Source organism: Penicillium arizonense (genome assembly GCF_001773325.1).
Source record: "Penicillium arizonense strain CBS 141311 chromosome Unknown PENARI_contig012, whole genome shotgun sequence".
NCBI classification, from domain to species: domain Eukaryota; kingdom Fungi; phylum Ascomycota; class Eurotiomycetes; order Eurotiales; family Aspergillaceae; genus Penicillium; species Penicillium arizonense.
In genome coordinates this window covers 786031-803095 of record NW_019173289.1, presented here as the reverse complement: position 1 = coordinate 803095, position 17065 = coordinate 786031, and the positions used below count along the sequence as shown (strand labels likewise).

The 17065-nt window shown below is 47.3% G+C and overlaps 7 protein-coding genes across 7 annotated transcripts; 4 read left to right on the top strand and 3 right to left on the bottom strand.

Annotated features, from left to right (window-relative positions):
* Positions 1-1815: 1815 nt before the first annotated feature.
* Positions 1816-2166, bottom strand: PENARI_c012G06157 (uncharacterized protein; the record flags this gene model as incomplete). Its single annotated transcript, XM_022632924.1, has 1 exon — positions 1816-2166. The coding sequence occupies one exon, from the start codon at positions 2164-2166 to the stop codon at positions 1816-1818; it is 351 nt and encodes a 116-aa protein (XP_022487334.1).
* Positions 2167-2723: 557 nt separating this feature from the next.
* Positions 2724-4139, top strand: PENARI_c012G07105 (uncharacterized protein; the record flags this gene model as incomplete). The annotated part of the gene is made up of 2 exons (XM_022632956.1): positions 2724-2859; positions 2926-4139. 2 exons carry the CDS (start codon positions 2724-2726, stop codon positions 4137-4139), a joined length of 1350 nt encoding a protein of 449 aa, XP_022487115.1.
* Positions 4140-5053: 914 nt separating this feature from the next.
* Positions 5054-6770, bottom strand: PENARI_c012G12357 (uncharacterized protein; the record flags this gene model as incomplete). Its single annotated transcript, XM_022633078.1, has 4 exons — positions 5054-5775; positions 5834-6175; positions 6230-6652; positions 6704-6770. The coding sequence occupies 4 exons, from the start codon at positions 6768-6770 to the stop codon at positions 5054-5056; spliced, it is 1554 nt and encodes a 517-aa protein (XP_022487186.1).
* A 1127-nt stretch (positions 6771-7897) lies between these two features.
* Positions 7898-8890, top strand: PENARI_c012G06285 (uncharacterized protein; the record flags this gene model as incomplete). The annotated part of the gene is made up of 1 exon (XM_022632930.1): positions 7898-8890. One exon carries the CDS (start codon positions 7898-7900, stop codon positions 8888-8890), a length of 993 nt encoding a protein of 330 aa, XP_022487205.1.
* Positions 8891-9648: 758 nt separating this feature from the next.
* On the top strand, positions 9649-10733 carry PENARI_c012G11714 (uncharacterized protein; the record flags this gene model as incomplete). Its single annotated transcript, XM_022633063.1, has 4 exons — positions 9649-9720; positions 9788-10377; positions 10465-10618; positions 10671-10733. 4 exons carry the CDS (start codon positions 9649-9651, stop codon positions 10731-10733), a joined length of 879 nt encoding a protein of 292 aa, XP_022487337.1.
* Positions 10734-10816: 83 nt separating this feature from the next.
* PENARI_c012G03888 (uncharacterized protein) lies at positions 10817-13227 on the bottom strand (the record flags this gene model as incomplete). Its single annotated transcript, XM_022632867.1, has 9 exons — positions 10817-11127; positions 11181-11302; positions 11433-11500; positions 11563-11864; positions 11929-12405; positions 12455-12536; positions 12596-12968; positions 13028-13098; positions 13165-13227. The coding sequence occupies 9 exons, from the start codon at positions 13225-13227 to the stop codon at positions 10817-10819; spliced, it is 1869 nt and encodes a 622-aa protein (XP_022487233.1).
* A 405-nt stretch (positions 13228-13632) lies between these two features.
* PENARI_c012G09892 (uncharacterized protein) lies at positions 13633-16670 on the top strand (the record flags this gene model as incomplete). Its single annotated transcript, XM_022633025.1, has 4 exons — positions 13633-14244; positions 16252-16379; positions 16434-16549; positions 16663-16670. The coding sequence occupies 4 exons, from the start codon at positions 13633-13635 to the stop codon at positions 16668-16670; spliced, it is 864 nt and encodes a 287-aa protein (XP_022487282.1).
* Between the last annotated feature and the right edge of the window lie 395 nt (positions 16671-17065).

The window sequence follows — 17065 nt, the reverse complement described above, 5'->3', positions numbered from 1 at the left end:
TCACAATTAGTCAACATAGGCAGACTCACCATAGCAAAGAGGAGTAATTGCTGTTTCTGTCTTCAGATATAGTATTTTTGATCGAAGACTTCAGAAGATTGTAAATGATAGAGATGGGTATTCGTTGTATTATATTTATACAGCAGCATTTTTGACATCCTTTGGCACGTCTATAGTTAGCAACCTAAGGGGTTGTGGATATGGGTTGAGTTCCTAGGACGTCTAACTGAGTCTCTTGCGTAACAGGGTCTGGCTGGGCGCACGGCAGGCTCCTAGGAACAAAGTTCGTTCCAAAGGGCTATGAATATCGCACGACATACATGAGGAGTGGAGGATGTGCGCCATGAGTGACCCACATAGGATTTTCTAGAACACGGAGGCTCCTTTCCTTTACTTCCTCGCGCGATGTCTTCTAGAGTCAAGGTTCTCCCGGCTTAGGCGTAAGGCTCACATGATTGAACGTCCTCTATACATAAAGGTTCCGGGTTCCTGGGAATATGGTGATATGGCGAATAAGAAAATAGCTCAAACGATAACTGCAATTATCAAGTTGGCTACCGGACATTTTCGTAAGCTATTGCAGAGCCTGCGGCCAGCTACCAGGAGCACTATATCTGGAGCCTCATAAAGAAAATCCGATTGCTTATAGAAGTCTGGGTGCATGCGCTTATTGGCAGAGAAGCGGTTCTCTTTCTCCACATTTTGACGATCATCTCTGCTAGCCTCTGTGCCAGGACATGTCGGGGATCTCCAAGTAGACTGAACCAAAACTCGTGGCTCCGGTAGTCCTTCAAATCCTGGTTAGGAAATGGCGGGACCGAGAAGGCAAAGTATTCCCAGGAGCATCGATCGTAGAACGATAATGCTGATTGGGTGGCCAAATAGCAAGCTCCATTATGGCGCAATTAATTGCAGACATTTTACCAGGATTGAGTATCACATTGAAATTCCAGCCCTTTTTTTGATGGGACGATGGGTGCCATCTAAAAGTGGAGGGTTGCACGTGATGGAGCTAGCGTGCTGCATTTTATTGACGTAGCTTACTCAGGCTGCTCACCCCAAGCTCTGCTCAGACTCAGTGAGCGGATCAGAGCGCTCAGGTGACGATCAGAGCATGCTCAGTGAGCAGGTCAGAGCGCTTATGTAATGCTCAGTGAGCGGATCAGGGCGCTCAGGGGCGTGCTCAGATCTACTCAGTGAGCAAAAAGCGGCAAGGTCTGAGCACTAATACGGAAAGAGAACGCCAAGAAGTGGCAGCGGAAATCAAGTACGTAGGTACCTCTTATGTAGTGTATTCCCTCTGCCGGTGGGGCTTTTCTATTTGAGCTGCTGCCGCTTTTATAAGGGCGCTCAAAGACAGACTCACTGAGTAAATTTCAGTCCGGGCTCAAACTTAAGTGAGCTGCTTAGTGTAATCACGTGACAGTCCCGTGAGCACTCAGTGTGTTTGATTACTCAGAGATTTATCAGAGGCGTCTATTAAGCACTCAGTCCACGCTCAGGCCGACCCAAAAGAGCACTTGGCCCCACAATGCTGTTTATTTTGTAAAGTACTTTTTGTCAACTCTTGTATTGTATCCGATCAATTGGAGATATCAATGAAAGTCAAGCCTGTGACCACCCAAAGCTTGACTATATCAAATCTATGAAACACGGTCCAGTTTTTCTCAGTAACCCGATCGACATTCCCAGCTACTGGCAATATCGGGATCACCGTGACCGACGTACTTGGCCTGTTGGGGATACATACAGATTGGTCGTTGTCGGGTCACAGAGTCCAACGTATCCTCGTCATTCCATTTGGTAGCGATCATCTCAGTCGGGGACAGTTCCATTCTCGACCCAGTTTACCAATGCGAGTAGGGCATCATGTGGATTGTGAAATCCTGGTTGGTTATGTATCAATAGCCGGTGAACTGTCCAACAAGCAGGGGCGCCAATCACAGCACCATCAAAGTCATCTGGAAAGGTCTGGACTTCTTTTAGTCCCTGACGTCCTCCGGTGAAACAACCGTCATAGTAGCTATACTGGATTTCTTGGCCATAATATGCTTCGACCACATCCTTGGCGGCGACGACAGAGAGATGCATAGCACGCCGAGCCCAGTCTTTGACAGCTTCAGGATTCTTCGCCCAGTGGCATGCCTCCTTCCAACGTCGTCTCATGATACCCTACGTACTCCGCGGCCCGATTATATGATGGGAGCATTAAGACGCGCAACGCTTAACTATGAGGGCCGAGTTATCAGCCAATGAAAATTCAAAGGATCGGACATACTTCCCCTTCAAGGTAATTGCAGCCTAGAGATTAGTTGGCATCGCCAGATAGTGGTTTTGAATATCGTCTTGGAGTATCACAAAAGGGAGCGAATCAGGTAGCTCCCGAAGTCGGTCTTTATCAACCTTTTAGGGATAGGCCCATTCATGACATTGGTTGAATGCTCAGAATCACCGAACACGAAGCCGAACACGATTGGTATAGACTTTTCCAACCCTTTTTTTAAGGTCAACTGCGTAGTCGGTTCTACTCTTCAGAAACCAAGCGTGGCGCAACCAGCTTCTGTGGGTATTTGGACTATCACGCAGAAAGTCGGCCGTAAATTGGGAAACAGTAATCCGCACATGGCATGTATAAAGATGTCGGGTGAGATCACTTTCAGGATAATATTTCTTTACTTCAGGCATTATTCCCCATCCGTTTCCCTTATCCTGTCCTCTCCGCTATGTTTGCCGGCTACTCTTCGAAGCTTGCTATCACGGCGCTCCTTTGCGGTGTTATCTCCACCGCTAAAGCCGCCCTCTACGACGTCGCCATTGAAACCAGCTATGGCTCAATTGAAGGCTATCCTGCATTTAACAGTACCCCAGCTGGCGGCTTGAATAACTAGAAGAATATCACTGTCTGGAATGGTATCCCGTTCGCAGCCACCACTGGCGGCCAGAACCGTTGGAAGGCTCCCCAGCCTCGCAGCCCATGGAATGACACTCTGGATGCTGACCAATGGGGTCCAGTCTGTCCGTCTGCTGTCAATAGTGATACCTATACCATTGATGAGGACTGTTTGAACCTGAATATCTGGAGTGCAGCAAACTCTACTGATGCGAAGCTCCCGGTTGTTATATGGAGTTATCCTGCGTATTCAACCGCCGCCGATGATCTCTTTGACGGTAGTGGCATGGCTGACAAGGGCGTGGTCTTCGTCAGCTACAACTACCGCACCGGATCTTTTGGTTGGCTCGCCCACCCTCAGCTATCAGCGGAGTTTAAGGCTGTTACTGGCTCGGATACTTCTGGCAATTGGGGCATGCTAGATCAGTTTGCAGCCGTCAAATGGGTACATGAGAACATTGCCGCCTTTGGGGGTGATCCTGATCGCATCACTGTGATGGGCCAGTCAGCTGGTTCTGCGGCTACACAGCACATTCTCAACAGCAACTTGACCAAGGGACTTATTGTCGGTGCAATTATTGAGAGTGGTGTTCGTGAGCCTCATGATCCCCTCGCTGCCACTCTGGCTGAAAACTATAAGACGCTTGATTGGGCCCTGTCTCAAGGTGTCAACTACACTTTGAGCAAGAATGTGAGCACGATATCTGAGCTCCGCAAGCTTTCTACCGATGATCTCACCGAAGAGTTACTCGGTTCTGAGTGGGATTTCACCGCTACACTCGACTACTACGCCATGCCCGACAACTATCTCAATACTCTGGTCAATGGGCTTGCCAACGACGTGCCGGTTGTCACTGGTAATACCCGAGATGAGAGCGGTGCTACCTACGGCCTGAATATCACTATTAAGGAATATATGGCAGATCTCAATATGACCTATACTAGTGATTTCCTGGAAGATTTCTTAGCTCTTTACCTAGCCAACAGCTCTGCGCAAGCATCCGGCGCTTGGAACTCGCAATTCACCGACCGTTCCAAGGTTGGCACCTGGATGTGGGCTCAGATGTGGGCTCAAGACTATGATAGTCCGGTCTACACCTATATCTGGGACCATGCGCCCCCCAGCCAGAGCTCTGGTGCTTATCACGAATCGGAGATCAACTACGTTCTAAATAATCTTTACGCTACCGCCGACAAGGCCTGGACGTCCGGAGACTATGGGATCGCTGCCAGGATGAATGCTTACTGAGTGAACTTTATCAAACCGGTAACCCCAGCGGGGGTCACATGGCAAATTGGCCTGCCACAAGCACAGATCAGGTTGTCCAAGAGCTTGGTGATAGATGGGGTAGTGTCGAAATAACGTCCAAGGAGAAAGTTTCTCTTTTCGAATCTTGGTTCCAAACCTTTCCCACATTCTAAGCAACTTTTCATATATGCCCTCTCCCACCCCTAACAACTAAACCCGCCCTCTTCATAATGGTTTTGGATTCTGGTGTTCATAATATTGGCGGAGGAAATGGTTACGGGGCTGATTTGGAATGCCTGCACCTTGTATTGTTTTCGAAGCCTGTAAAGGAGTTTTCATTAGGAGGCGTCGATGGACATAAAGTTTGAGTGGAATTGCTGAAGCACCATGCTTTCCTGGTGTTTGTTATATGATTTCATGCTGGTATACAAGGACGGAACTCGGCCTCAGAATCGCCATCCTGTACTCTGGTCTGTCCATCGATCTTTTCAAAGCGAGGTTGGGCGCTTCACGTCGCTTGCACATCAGCATCCAGCAATCGAATCTATAGAGGATGTATTCCCAATGTGTGTCTCACTTACTCTAAAACAATTAAGAGTCATTCAAGCCGCAGCAAGCGGTTTGTCTGATGCAGAGCTTTTCCATTTCTCGCCATGTAATTCCTGTATTGCGCTTGAGTGGACTGGGTGTTGGGGTCTGGATTTAGCGCGCAGACAGCCACATTCATGGCCAGGTATTGTTGGAGCTCTGTTGGGAAATTGTGATGGCTAAAGCTGTTGCGGAGTTGGCCGCACTACATTTAAAAAAGGGTTGGGGCAGTAAACAAAATCATACATGTACTATCTTTCACTGATATTAGCATGTATATAGACTGAGCTTTTTACCAAAGGTTCAACTTGTTTTCTGTCATGCACTCAAACACTCTCGACCATCATATCTCTTCCTTTATTCAACGATTCCGACCTCTGTAGTACCTGTTCACCCCGGCCTCCAGCAACCACATCAATCTTAGCTCCCCAAAGTGTCCACCAGCGCCCACTAAATAGCTCATCCATCCGCGCCATTGGCACACCCTTAGTCTCCGGCGCCCACAGCCCTAAGAGCACGAGACCACCCACACAAATGGTCGCCCAAAAGACATATGCGCCCCAGATATTCAGACTGTCGAACATGTTCGGCGTGACTCGCACGACTGCAAACTGAAAAAACCAATGTAGCATCATGTTTGTCGCGTAGCAGACATTACGGATGCGTGTTGGGTATATCTCGGTGTTATATAGATACTGGACCGTGCACAGGCCGATAGACCAGCCGACAGCGTATACAAAAACAGAGGCAATGGCAGCGTTGGAAGCAGGATTGTTGCTGCCATTGACCCAGACAGACATGTAGACAGCCATGTAGATATGGGTAATGCTTTGGAGGAAGAGGCCTGTGAGCAGGCAAAACCGACGTCCAAACACATCAACCAGGCCCCAGGTGAAGACCATAGTAAAGACAAGCTTAACGATGCCATATGCTCCGCTTGTGATAAGAGAGAGGTCATTGCTGACCACGCCAGCGTAGCGGAAGATCTGGGGTATGTAATATGTGATGCCATTCCCGCCGGACCACTGAGCTACAGTTTGCATAGTAGCTGGGTTGCGGTCAGTTTCCCGAACATATCTTGATAGTGAAATGACATGATAACTTACCTCCGAGCAGGAATCGTTTTCGATAGTTTGGGTTCATGAAAACCTCCTTTATCGTTGTCCAAGTCGATACTTCGGCAAGAATCTGCTGCTTTGTTTGTATTTCTTCTTGAATCTCTCTATATTCCTCCGTAATGCCTGATCCCCCCAGGCATCGAAGTCGTGTCAAAACTGCTAGTGCTTCCTCGCCACGGCCTTTGGATGCAAGCCACCGGGGTGTATCGGTGAGGTAAAACGATGTGATAAATGCAAGGCCCACGGGGATAAGTGGAATAGCTTGCACCAAGCGCCATTGCGCGGCGGTTGGTGCCATCAGCTCATTTACCGCATAGTTTATAAAGAATCCTTATTATTGTTAGTAGTCATACTGACAAAGAATAAACATAGGAGGATAAATACCAATAGTCAGGAAAGACAAAAGAATAACCATATATATACTGACTACCATACCCCGAGACTTTGCCGGGGCAATCTCGGAGAGGTAGAGGGGTGCAACAACCGTAAGGCCGCCAGCACCAAGGCCCCCCCATATCCTGGCAAAAAGCATCAAAGCAAGTATTCCAGAGGAGAATACTTGCATGAAAATGCCAGATATCCACACAACAACAAAGAGTTGCCAGGTATGGAGTCTTCCTAGCCTATCAGTGAGTATCAAGGCAACAAGAGATCCAAACGCTGCTCCAAGAACGCCAAAGGATGAGATGTTAGCTTTCCTACTGGCGAGGCCGGACTCGTCACCAAGCCAGAGATTTGGCAGAAGGCCAAAGTCCGCCTTAAAGGACGCCAGATCGACGGAAGCGCTGAAGCCGCCCTCATCATAACCTGTAGATGTTAAAATTTATCGAATACAAATATAACGCAAAGATGAAGTACCTTTAGGGATAGATCCGCTTGCTATCACGATAATTGTGAGAATGTAGTACAGATTGAAATCGAACATGGTTGCAGGATCAGGTCAAAGCAATAGGGTACAATTATTGTTTTGGAAACGTTGAACTGTAGTTATACAGAACTGATGGGAAAAGAGAGTAAAAATTTCAATGGGAGATAACATGCGATTTTATAGGAAACCCCGGTGCAGTGCTGGCCAACTGGGGGTCCTCCAGAAATCGGACGTTGTCTGAGCCAACACAAATTAAAACTCTCATGAACCCTTCGCCACTCTATTGAGGCGGATACATACCGAAGCATGGGACAATATCCGTTGGAGTGCTTGAGCACTAAATCCGGGGGTTCAGCGCGTGGATCTATGAGGTTCTCCATAAATCGTACGCTTGGAATATATGTGGAGTGCTAAACCTCTACGGGTTAGACTCGGTCAACTTCCGAGGTTCACCCAAGCTATTCTCAATTAGAATATCTACAGATTACTTATGAGAACACGCAAACCATTTACTCTCGATCACCCGTAGGCAAGGCGTAACGGTTGCGCATGTCCTTTTCAGAAATACGGACCTGTTGCTTTGTGTCTTGTCTGCCCACTCAGCCTCCTTGGCTTCCTGGCTTCCTTGCCAAGGACAGTCATCGGCACTTTTAGAGTATCTTCACTAGTAGCATAAGATCCAATCCTTTTTATTGTCTTTTTGGGCATTTATCATCGATAGCAGCTCCTGGTCCTTTAGCTGAAGTAAATTAATCTTACGCAATGCCATTGGCTATCTTTTTGCTTGGGCAAGTATGGTGCAAGTGCAGCCCGGTCGTGTTCCGTTTCATGAAGTGGTATGCGTTTAGACTTTCAACTGTGCTAATTCGACGATTATCGTCTCGGTAAAGGGAATATACGAGGCAGTCTCGGTCAACTTCCGGTGTTGCTCAACCTGCGACAAATACCTCATAGGACTGCACTGGGTTTTATATTCCACATTTCCGAATGTCAGCCACTAGATCATCTCAGCCGCGGCAGTCCAATCATTCTTTTGCTGTTTACCTCTAACCTTGGGTAATATATCAGCCAAGGATACCCTACTTCCCTACCGCCCCCGACGTCGCTCCCTCTCTTATAGCCTGTTTCTGGCGCCTTTTCTTCTCAAGCCGACATTATTCCATCTTGTTGGGATATCTAGCAAAATGCTGCAGAATGGATTCTGTGCTTTCCAGGCATACGTTGTCAACCAGTTGCGATCACTGGTGTTTTATATCGTCAAAGTGACCGTCAAGAAGCGAGAAGCTTTGTATTCACCAGGACAACGTCGAAGCGTGAGTCCCTTGACCCGTATACCATCAGGAGCATGGGACTCACACATGCATGTTATCGACCCTGTCATGTATCCTCTCTCGGATAATGCCATTTACACTCCAAAAGCACACACCCTAGACCAAGCTCTTGCTTTTGAGTCGTCCGTGAACATATGCAACATTGTCCTTGTTCAGCCTTCTATCTATGGCAACGACAACTCGTGCCTGTTAGAAGCTCTTCGAGAGCTCGGTCCCGAACGTGCCCGCGGAGTTGTTACCTTTGACGTGAAATCAACTCCCTCTTCCCAACTACACGACTGGCATGGAATGGGTGTCCGAGGCGTCCGGATCAATCTTCAGTCGGTTGGCAAGTCTCTATCGGACAATGAACTTGAGAGTATGCTACACCGTTACGCGGACGCCATCCGGCCGCTGAATTGGGTACTCCAGCTATATGTTCCACTACACGCGATGGTTATTCTCGAGGCTATCGCGCCTCAGCTACATGTCCGCCTATGCATCGACCATTTTGGACATCCTCTACTACCAGATCAGGCAGTATATGCGCAAGCCCGAGACCCATACACTCTGCCAGGATTCCAGTCTTTAGTGAATCTTCTAGCAGAAGGAAATACCTTCGTGAAGCTTTCCGCGCCGTACCGAATCAGCAAGATGCAAGATTTCAGCGATCTAGAGCCCGTTGCCACAGAGCTCTTGAAAGTCGCAGGGAAAAGTCACGTTGTTTTTGCAACTGATTGGCCCCACACGAGATTTGAAGAGGTAGATATCAAATCATGGATAGAAATAGTGTTTAACTGGTGCGAGGAAGATCCTTTCCTGGCGGAGCGGTTATTCAGGGGGAATGCGGAGGACCTGTGGGCATAAAGGGGTTGTGAACTGATTCTCAATATTTCACGCCCTTCAACATGAAGGCGCGCATCAGTGAAATAGTGAATAGTGTGAAATAGTCACGAAGTTGCGAATGTTGGTTCTGCCACAACACTAAGGTGACAGAAAAGAAAAAAGATCAAAAATAAAACTGAATAACCAAAATTAGGCTCCTAGTTAAAGAACTATAGATTTTTTTTACGAATCAATAAATACTTGATAAGATTCGAAACGATCATAAAATGCCATTCATGTACGCATTTGCTTTTCTCCATGTGAAAACACACAATTCAGCGAGGATATATAGCGGATGATCGTGTTACTGAGGTCCTGGAGCTCTGCATAACATCCATACGAATGGCTATGTTGCGTCAAGTTGTTGATACAGCTAATCTAGAGAGAAATGCAGAAAGCAACTAAATCGATTGATCTATACGTTGAGAGCGAGAACTAACTAGAAGCTAACTAGTTAACTAACTACGCAGTAAGTTAGTTATCTAACCGGTGGGGCGACGGTCTGAATCTCTACAACACGAATCTGACGTGAGTGCTGAGATATACAGATGCTCGGTCAACTTCCGAGGCACCACTGTGACAATTTTGCAAGCAACCTTTCATTTGCGGAGTGCGACGGCAAATGCCAGCATTGGGAAACGGAGCCCATCCACTTTACTCAATCCATTAAAATTATATCATGAGGACATCCCACCACTCACCCGATGTAGCAAACCATTACCATGCAACAAGAGCCGAAAATGGACAAGTCATCTGTGATGGACAGAATGATAGCGGGTAGCATAGCAGGGTCATCTGAGACAATCATCACAGTACGCAATATTCCTTCCTACTTTAATATTAGCCTTTCGGTTCATACAACTAATGCCCCTCTACCAGTACCCAGCGGAATTCTGCAAGACAACGCGACAACTCCAGACACCTGGAAAGGCAACATCGGTATCCTCGCTCTCGATTTTGAAGTCCACATACAACTCTTCCGGCATTCAGGGTATCTACCGCGGTTGCCGTGCCCTAGCCATCTCGAACGCCGCCAAGTCAGGGATTCGATTTCTTTCCTTCGAAACATCCCGCGACTATCTCGACAGAATGTTTGATACTAAACCAGGAAGGCGCAGTCCTTGGGTTAACGCGTTAAGCGGACTTAGTGCCGGCGTGACGGAGAGTGTGCTGGTGGTCACACCTGGTGAGGCGCTTAAGACTAAGATCATTCACGATTCGACAGCGGGAGGCAGGCGTTTTGGAAACAGAGGACTGCTAGGAACCACAAGCGTGGTTATCCGGGAGGAGGGGGTGCGATCTTTGTGGAGTGGACTGGTCCCTGTGCTGTGCAAGCAGGGAACGAACAGCGCGGTGCGGTTCACGACGTTTTCAATGATGCAAGAGAAGGTGATAAACCGATGGCCACAACTAGAAGGGAACCTTGGCTGTACGTGGCTTCTTGGAGCTTTGAGCGGTGCTATAACTGTGTAAGGGCGGCCCCCCCTCCCCCCCCCCAAACGGCCCCAACCCACCACTTTTTTGATCGGTGATCCGACTTTCGCTGATGATGACAGGTATGCTTCGATGCCTTTTGACAATGCGAAGACCAAGTTGCAGAGTGTTGGCGCGAGGTATACGGGGATGATGGATTATGTTGCACAAACCATCCAGTCCCGCGACATTCGTGGTTTCTGGAGAGGGACGTCACCGAGACTGGTCCGATTGACCGTGAGTGAATAGCCAGTACTGAACATTTGCTATGGACACTAATCCTTGGTAGCTTTCGAGCAGCATCACGTTCACAGTGTATGACCAAGTTGTTCAGGCGATGAAGTCTGTCTAATGTCAGACATGCCATTCATTGCAAGACAATATCGTTCTCAGCTAGCAAGGATGAATCTCATCAATTCCCTACCTACATGCTACCTAGACAGCTGACGAGCCATTTAATGCACCAACCATCACAGTAATGGGTTCCATTGAAGAGACAACTTCAAATTGTTCAGGAGTGATCTCGAATATTTCGGCGTTCAAGTAGTCAAATTCGGAAAGTTGGAATGAGTCATCAATCTGGGATTGCTGGGTGAATTGGGATATTAACGGCTGGGGCGCAAAGTGCGACATAGGCCTATTCAGAAACGGTCCAGTCTCAGGGGCCAGCTGTTCCCGCAGAGTGGACGCCTCGATACCAAGTTTTTGGAGAGCTCGTGTTATGAGCTTTAGTGCGCTGCCGATAACTAGATATGCAGAGAGTTAAGCTCCAGAATTCAAATATTAGTGCATGGCGTACCTGGATTGATTGTCTTGACTCGTTCAAGGGCATGAATGCAAAACCCTAATCTTCGGAGTGCTTGCTTGTCATCTGATGCAGCTTGGACCTGAAGGAGGAATATAGATGCAGCAATGTAAACACTATAGGAAAGGGATAGAACACAGTGATTCTCTCCGAACGTTTTACAGAACAGATCGAAGTTCACGATGGTGGAGGTTGCTGAAGAGACGCATTCGAGAAGGTGTTTCGGATTAGGTCCTAAGGCCCCACTAGGCTGGAGAAAGCGCCGAGACAGCATTGGACGATGTAATAGAATTCTGAAGGTATGGTAGAGGCAGCTATGATTATCAGTATAATGTTGACTCCAAAAGACACTGGGTAGAAGGTACTTTAGTGTTACGATATGTGAAGGCGGAGCGAGCACAGGAAGCGCATTGACGTCGATCTTCAAAAAGGGTGGCAAATCGTCCCACCATTGATGCAGAGCAGTATCTTCACGCACAAAGCATGCCTGTATGTCTGTCTCTGTATGCTGCTGCAGTGGATCATACATATGTATGAGGATTTGATTAAAGATGACAGAAAGCTGGGACATTCTGACGAAACAAGACGTGGAGTGGCTAGGCGTGGGAGGGTATTCAACCCCGCCTGGGATGCTGAAGCTATGAGGATACCATAGCTCATTTTCGGAGGAATCATCAACTGGAAGCATCAGCCGGTTATTCCATGGCCATTCAGATGTTTAACATCCGGACCTCTGACGTACACATGATTTGAGGTGGGGAAACTGTAGAATGCTGTAGTGTGGGTGATCGGCCAAGGTAGACGCTGAGCATCTTGTCCCAGAAATAGCAGCTCCAGAAGAGACGGTTTCGAATCTCGACATCCTCATCAGACAGTTCAACTGATCCAGCATAGCGTTGACTATCAACACAGATACCCAAATGGTCTATGAGACGGAAGGCAATCCCGGTGTATACCCATGCCTGTGCGCTGTTGCCAGAACTGCACTCTTGCGCACTGAGCAATAAGAGAGTCTGGACAGTTGGGATTGTGCATATTCCGGAGCTCAGCTCATCGAAGAGCAATGTGCGAGCATGCCTTCCGAAGATGGCGCCACTCTCATACGCCTCTTCAAGTTTCTCGCATGTGGTCTTGTCACTTTTGCCCCAGCGAATTGAGTGGGAAAGGACAGCGTTAAGGAGGGTATGCGAGTAATAAGAACCCAAGACTTCCATATCACCTATACTGCTTAAGCAAAAGGATATGTTCTTGGGGGGAAACAAACTTACGAGTAAAAGCCGGGCGATAGATGAAATTGAATAGCGGTTGAATCCAACACCAATGCGTATCCAAAAGATATTGGAAAGGCTCCTAGTGGACATGATTAATGAAAAATTCATGCCGGTTGTTTGAAAGGAAAGGTAAATCACTGGTATCTCTGAAATATTTTCCAAAGCACGCTGTCGCCATGCATTAGTGACCAATGTTTCACGCTTCCTTAGAACTAAATCTTCTGCTGTTGTTGACGTATCCTGGAAAGCCTCCGTAGATGTGCGGTTGTCTCCAAGAAGATGGAAGAAACTTGCTGCCCCATGGTAAGTTGTTACCCCCTTCTCATCAAGTTTCAAACCCCCAAACCCACTTGCATGCCCCGACTCTGATTGGGCTTGTATTGACCAACCAGAAGATGAATTTTCAGGAACACAGCGAGATGCAAGAGCCTTACCCTTCAGCTCTGCAAGTTCATCTTCTAACTCTTTGATGCGGTTTTCAAGACGTTGGGTGTAAGACAGAGTTGGGGATCTTGCAAGTCGTTAGTTAGCACTTGTGGAGTCGGGGAGTTGGGGATGAATAAACCATACAACTTGTAAACACACATGTCGTCACGCGCTACGCAACGTTTGCAAACGGGCTGTTCCCCACCACATTTCACCTGTGACAATGTTATTGATTGTTTGAGAGCCTGAATGGGGAATGTATTAGGAGGCAATGTTCTTACCTTTCGTTTTCGACATGGTGCGCATGAGAATGCGCTTTTCTTGGTCGCTTTAGCGGATGACATGGTGATTCAAGGTAACAGACGTCGTTAATTCGGCTTCTTTCCGATCTGTGTATATAGGAATCAGAAAGCTCGGAGAACTTGAACTTACTCCGCGTTTTACTAAGTAGCGTGAGGTCACATGATACGCTTGGCCCCAGGTATGAAATGCTTTACATAATCATTGGCTGAGCCATAGCAGGTGATTGTCCATGTACAGTAGAATTGCACTAACCGGCCCTGACCTTTTTGTATGGCAATTCTCTTTCGCGTACTGATCCCACCCAGCCCTTTCAGCGATGTCGCGCAATATTCGATATCACCCTAAGTCGAGAAACTGATGCCAGAATTGTAAGTCCCGGCGCGTCAAGGTAAGCGAAAATTCGAAATATTTATTAATCTTTCATAGTGTGACGAGGAACGACCGTCATGTACAGGCTGTTTACGTCGCGAAGAAGACTGTTCATTTGCGGAATCGACGAGAACTGCTGCTTCGAGTCAAATTTTCTCTCGACAAAATGCGCTGCCAAATGTTCCAGCCTCCGAAGGGTTTCAAGTGCCGAAAGAGCTTCATTATACGCCGAGGAGCTTGTTGGATCTTCGTCTTATGCATCACTACAGCGTTTCACGGCAAGGACCTTCTCTGACAATTTCGACGAGAACGTGGTGAAGGCTCTTCAGGTCGATCTTCCCCGTCTGGCGTTTGAGCATGATTTCCTTATGGATGCCCTTCTTTTCGCTGCAATGGTGCACCTAATTTGCAGTGGTACACCGGTTGAAACCCTGCCCTTGTTTACCTATCGTGATCAGGCGCTGCGAACACCACGCGGAGCGGTCGAAAATGTATCAATCACTAACACTCACGCTGTGAGAGGCGCGTCAGTCTTGCTTGCAGCCGTCTCTTTCCCGGCCGACCGAATAGCAAATCAACCTGGTCTGTTGATGTCCAATTGGATGGCTTTAGCTCTTGGTCAACGAAACTTCCGAGCAATCCATAAAGTCGAAACTTTGACGCCCGGCGAAAAGAGCTCCATATCGACTGTAGGTCTATATGGGTCTTTCTCGGATCTTTTTACGCCAGCAGTTACACCGTGCCCCATCCAGCATTTACTGGAAGAAAAGCGCGGGCCAAGAGAGGACTTAGATTATTACTCCACGCTGGCTACAGCTGCAGCAGAACTAGGGAGAATAATATCTATTCTTAAATCTCCATTCGAGCCTGCTTTTCTTGAGAAACAAGCTAAGGCATGGACATTCGACGTGGTGCAGCCGGAGTTTCTCTTTTTCGTACAACAAGAACGGCCCGAAGCGCTTGTAGTTCTCGCTTACTACCTTGCTTTTTTAAAGTTTCTTCCGAAAACATGGATTTACCAAGATTTTCCCGCTCATGATATGGCCGTTGTTGCCTCTGTCCTTGACCCCGACTGGAGAGAACACATTTCATTACCGAAACAAATCATACAGATGGATGACAATATCGCTGCAGCGAGGCTCTTAGTCAGCTGTCTAGGGAATATTATTGGATCGAAATGAAATAGATTCAGATTGGCCTGATACATATTAATCAATTTACAACTGACATTTCGTTGATTGCCATTTTCGGTGTCAATGAGGAGCACAGAAGGCGTGAGGCTATGGATCTGCTTCATCTAACATATTGAGACCGCAATGAGAATGTGAACATGTCTCTGCGCCTTTGGATACAAGCGTGTCAAGAAGCATGCTGACTTTAAGAATCGGCGCTCGATTTGCAAACTTTTGACCCAGTTTAATAGAGCTCTTCGCTGAGTACTCGTAAAGCTTCTTTTCCGGTTCCAATATACTTAGCCGGATGCCAATATATCAAAATAGACAAGACCAAAAACATAAGAGTCGAATCGCAGATATAGAGGTAGGCCTCCGTCTTCATCATGGGGGAGTCTATGCTACCAGTGAACTCAACGAGTCGAAAGATGGAGCGAATGAAGATCAAGGCACTAGCGAGGAATATCACCCGAGTCACATCCCTCCATCCAAGCTTCAAACGTTCCTCATCAAGTCTTAGCGACACGGGTGTTGGGGCATGCGAGAGGCGGCGATGAAAGACGGTGGCGCATATGACGAAAAGACCAAAGAAAAGTATTTGACAAGCAAGACCGACAAGGATAATCGCTTTGCCCACAGTAAAGTTTGAGGACAACATCCCAGAACCGGCGAGTTGAATCAGAAATGAGAAAATATCACCTCCCACGAAAATTTTGGTTAAAATCGATGGCTTTACAGGTGGATATGCTTCGCCTTTAACTAGTCGAACCAGTCGTCCTAAAACCATGTAGATTGATGCGGCGAACAGGGCTGGTGCGACCAGGATCGTCAGGGTTTGAATAATGTAGAGGGTGATGTCGCTGGTGTTATGGTGCCCGAGGAAGCGACAAATATATCCTGCGATTTCGACTTGGTTGGTTCAGTAAAGCTTCGAAGATATTGACGCAAAAGTCTCTCATGCAAAGGCCTTGGGGAGAATATGGCTTACGTCCATCACCGATGATAAGCACGATGAAATAGAAAGTCCGACGTTGAAACATGATCCAAATATGCCAGATGGTTGTGATTGCGAAAAGAACGACAAAAATCATTGCAGCTGCCTGGCTAGGGTCGTATCCATACACATTGGAGCGGGACATGGCGACAATTTGCGGTGACAAGTAGTTTCGAAGTATAAGAAAAAAGAGAGACACAAAATGAGAGGCAGGCAAACCTATGCATACAGCTCTAACGGGAGTAAATAAGAAAAGCAAAGGACCTTACGAAGCATTATGTGGTTTTCATCTCGCCAACAGCCCGTCTTCTCGGATATGGGGGCCCGGGTGGGGCTATAGTTCGCACCTCGCATATCGGTCATCGCACCTCGCAAATCATCTATTTTGGATTACCTTGATAATTCATGGAATAAAATCTTTATTGGTTGGCCAGTGGCCTTTCACAGCCTTGAGCTAGAACGAACTTCAAGTGGAGCTACTTCCCTTCCATAGCCACAGTGATACGCACTGGTCACTGGTCACTCGTTAGTACTCTGAAAAATTATTCGACTTCTACGCTTACAAGACCGTGGCGATGAACGAGTTCCCTAACATGGTCTATTTACTCGGCCCAAATTCGGGCAGTGGACACACATCGGTCCTTTCTACGACCGAGTGGTGAGCATTGTCCTCATAGTAATGTTGCGAGATCTATCCTAACATTCATTACAGCTCAGTGAATCTCGTCATTAGGATTGCACGTCCTATTCTCCAGCGACAGGCATCAATTGTCGAGGTGTTCAATGGGGCTGAGCTTGAGTGGTGTGACACCATACTGCTCTTCCAATGTAGGGTTTTTGTTGGCTCTTCGCAATGAACCTGGAACCGCCTGTTGATACTCTCCTATGCAGCAATATACCGACCCTAGAAAAGGATGGGATTTCTTTTCCTATCCTATCAGCTCATTGAGTTTCTGGATTGGCACGCGGTTTCCTACAATCCAAAATATCTTCCAGAAAGCTTCGCAATTTGTCAATTCCAACACGTGAAGGATCCAGCTCTTACTTCTTCCGAGGCTCAGTGGAAAAATAGGCCTTTTCTGCGCCGCTCTTCCAAGGTCATCTTCGCCTGGAGTTCCGTTGGGCTAGGATGTTTCAGGACAAAAAATCCAAGTGTGAGCTTGGTGCGGTCACAGTTCTTGGCCAGCCAAGTGATACGTGCTTCCGTACCAGCATTGATCAGATCTGGATTGGTAATTATTCCAACGGTCCGGGGACCCTCCTCATCAAAGCGTCGTGCGCGCTGGATAATGCCTTGGGAATCAGAAAGTAGTTGGTTTTGAATAAAACATATAACGCTAGTAA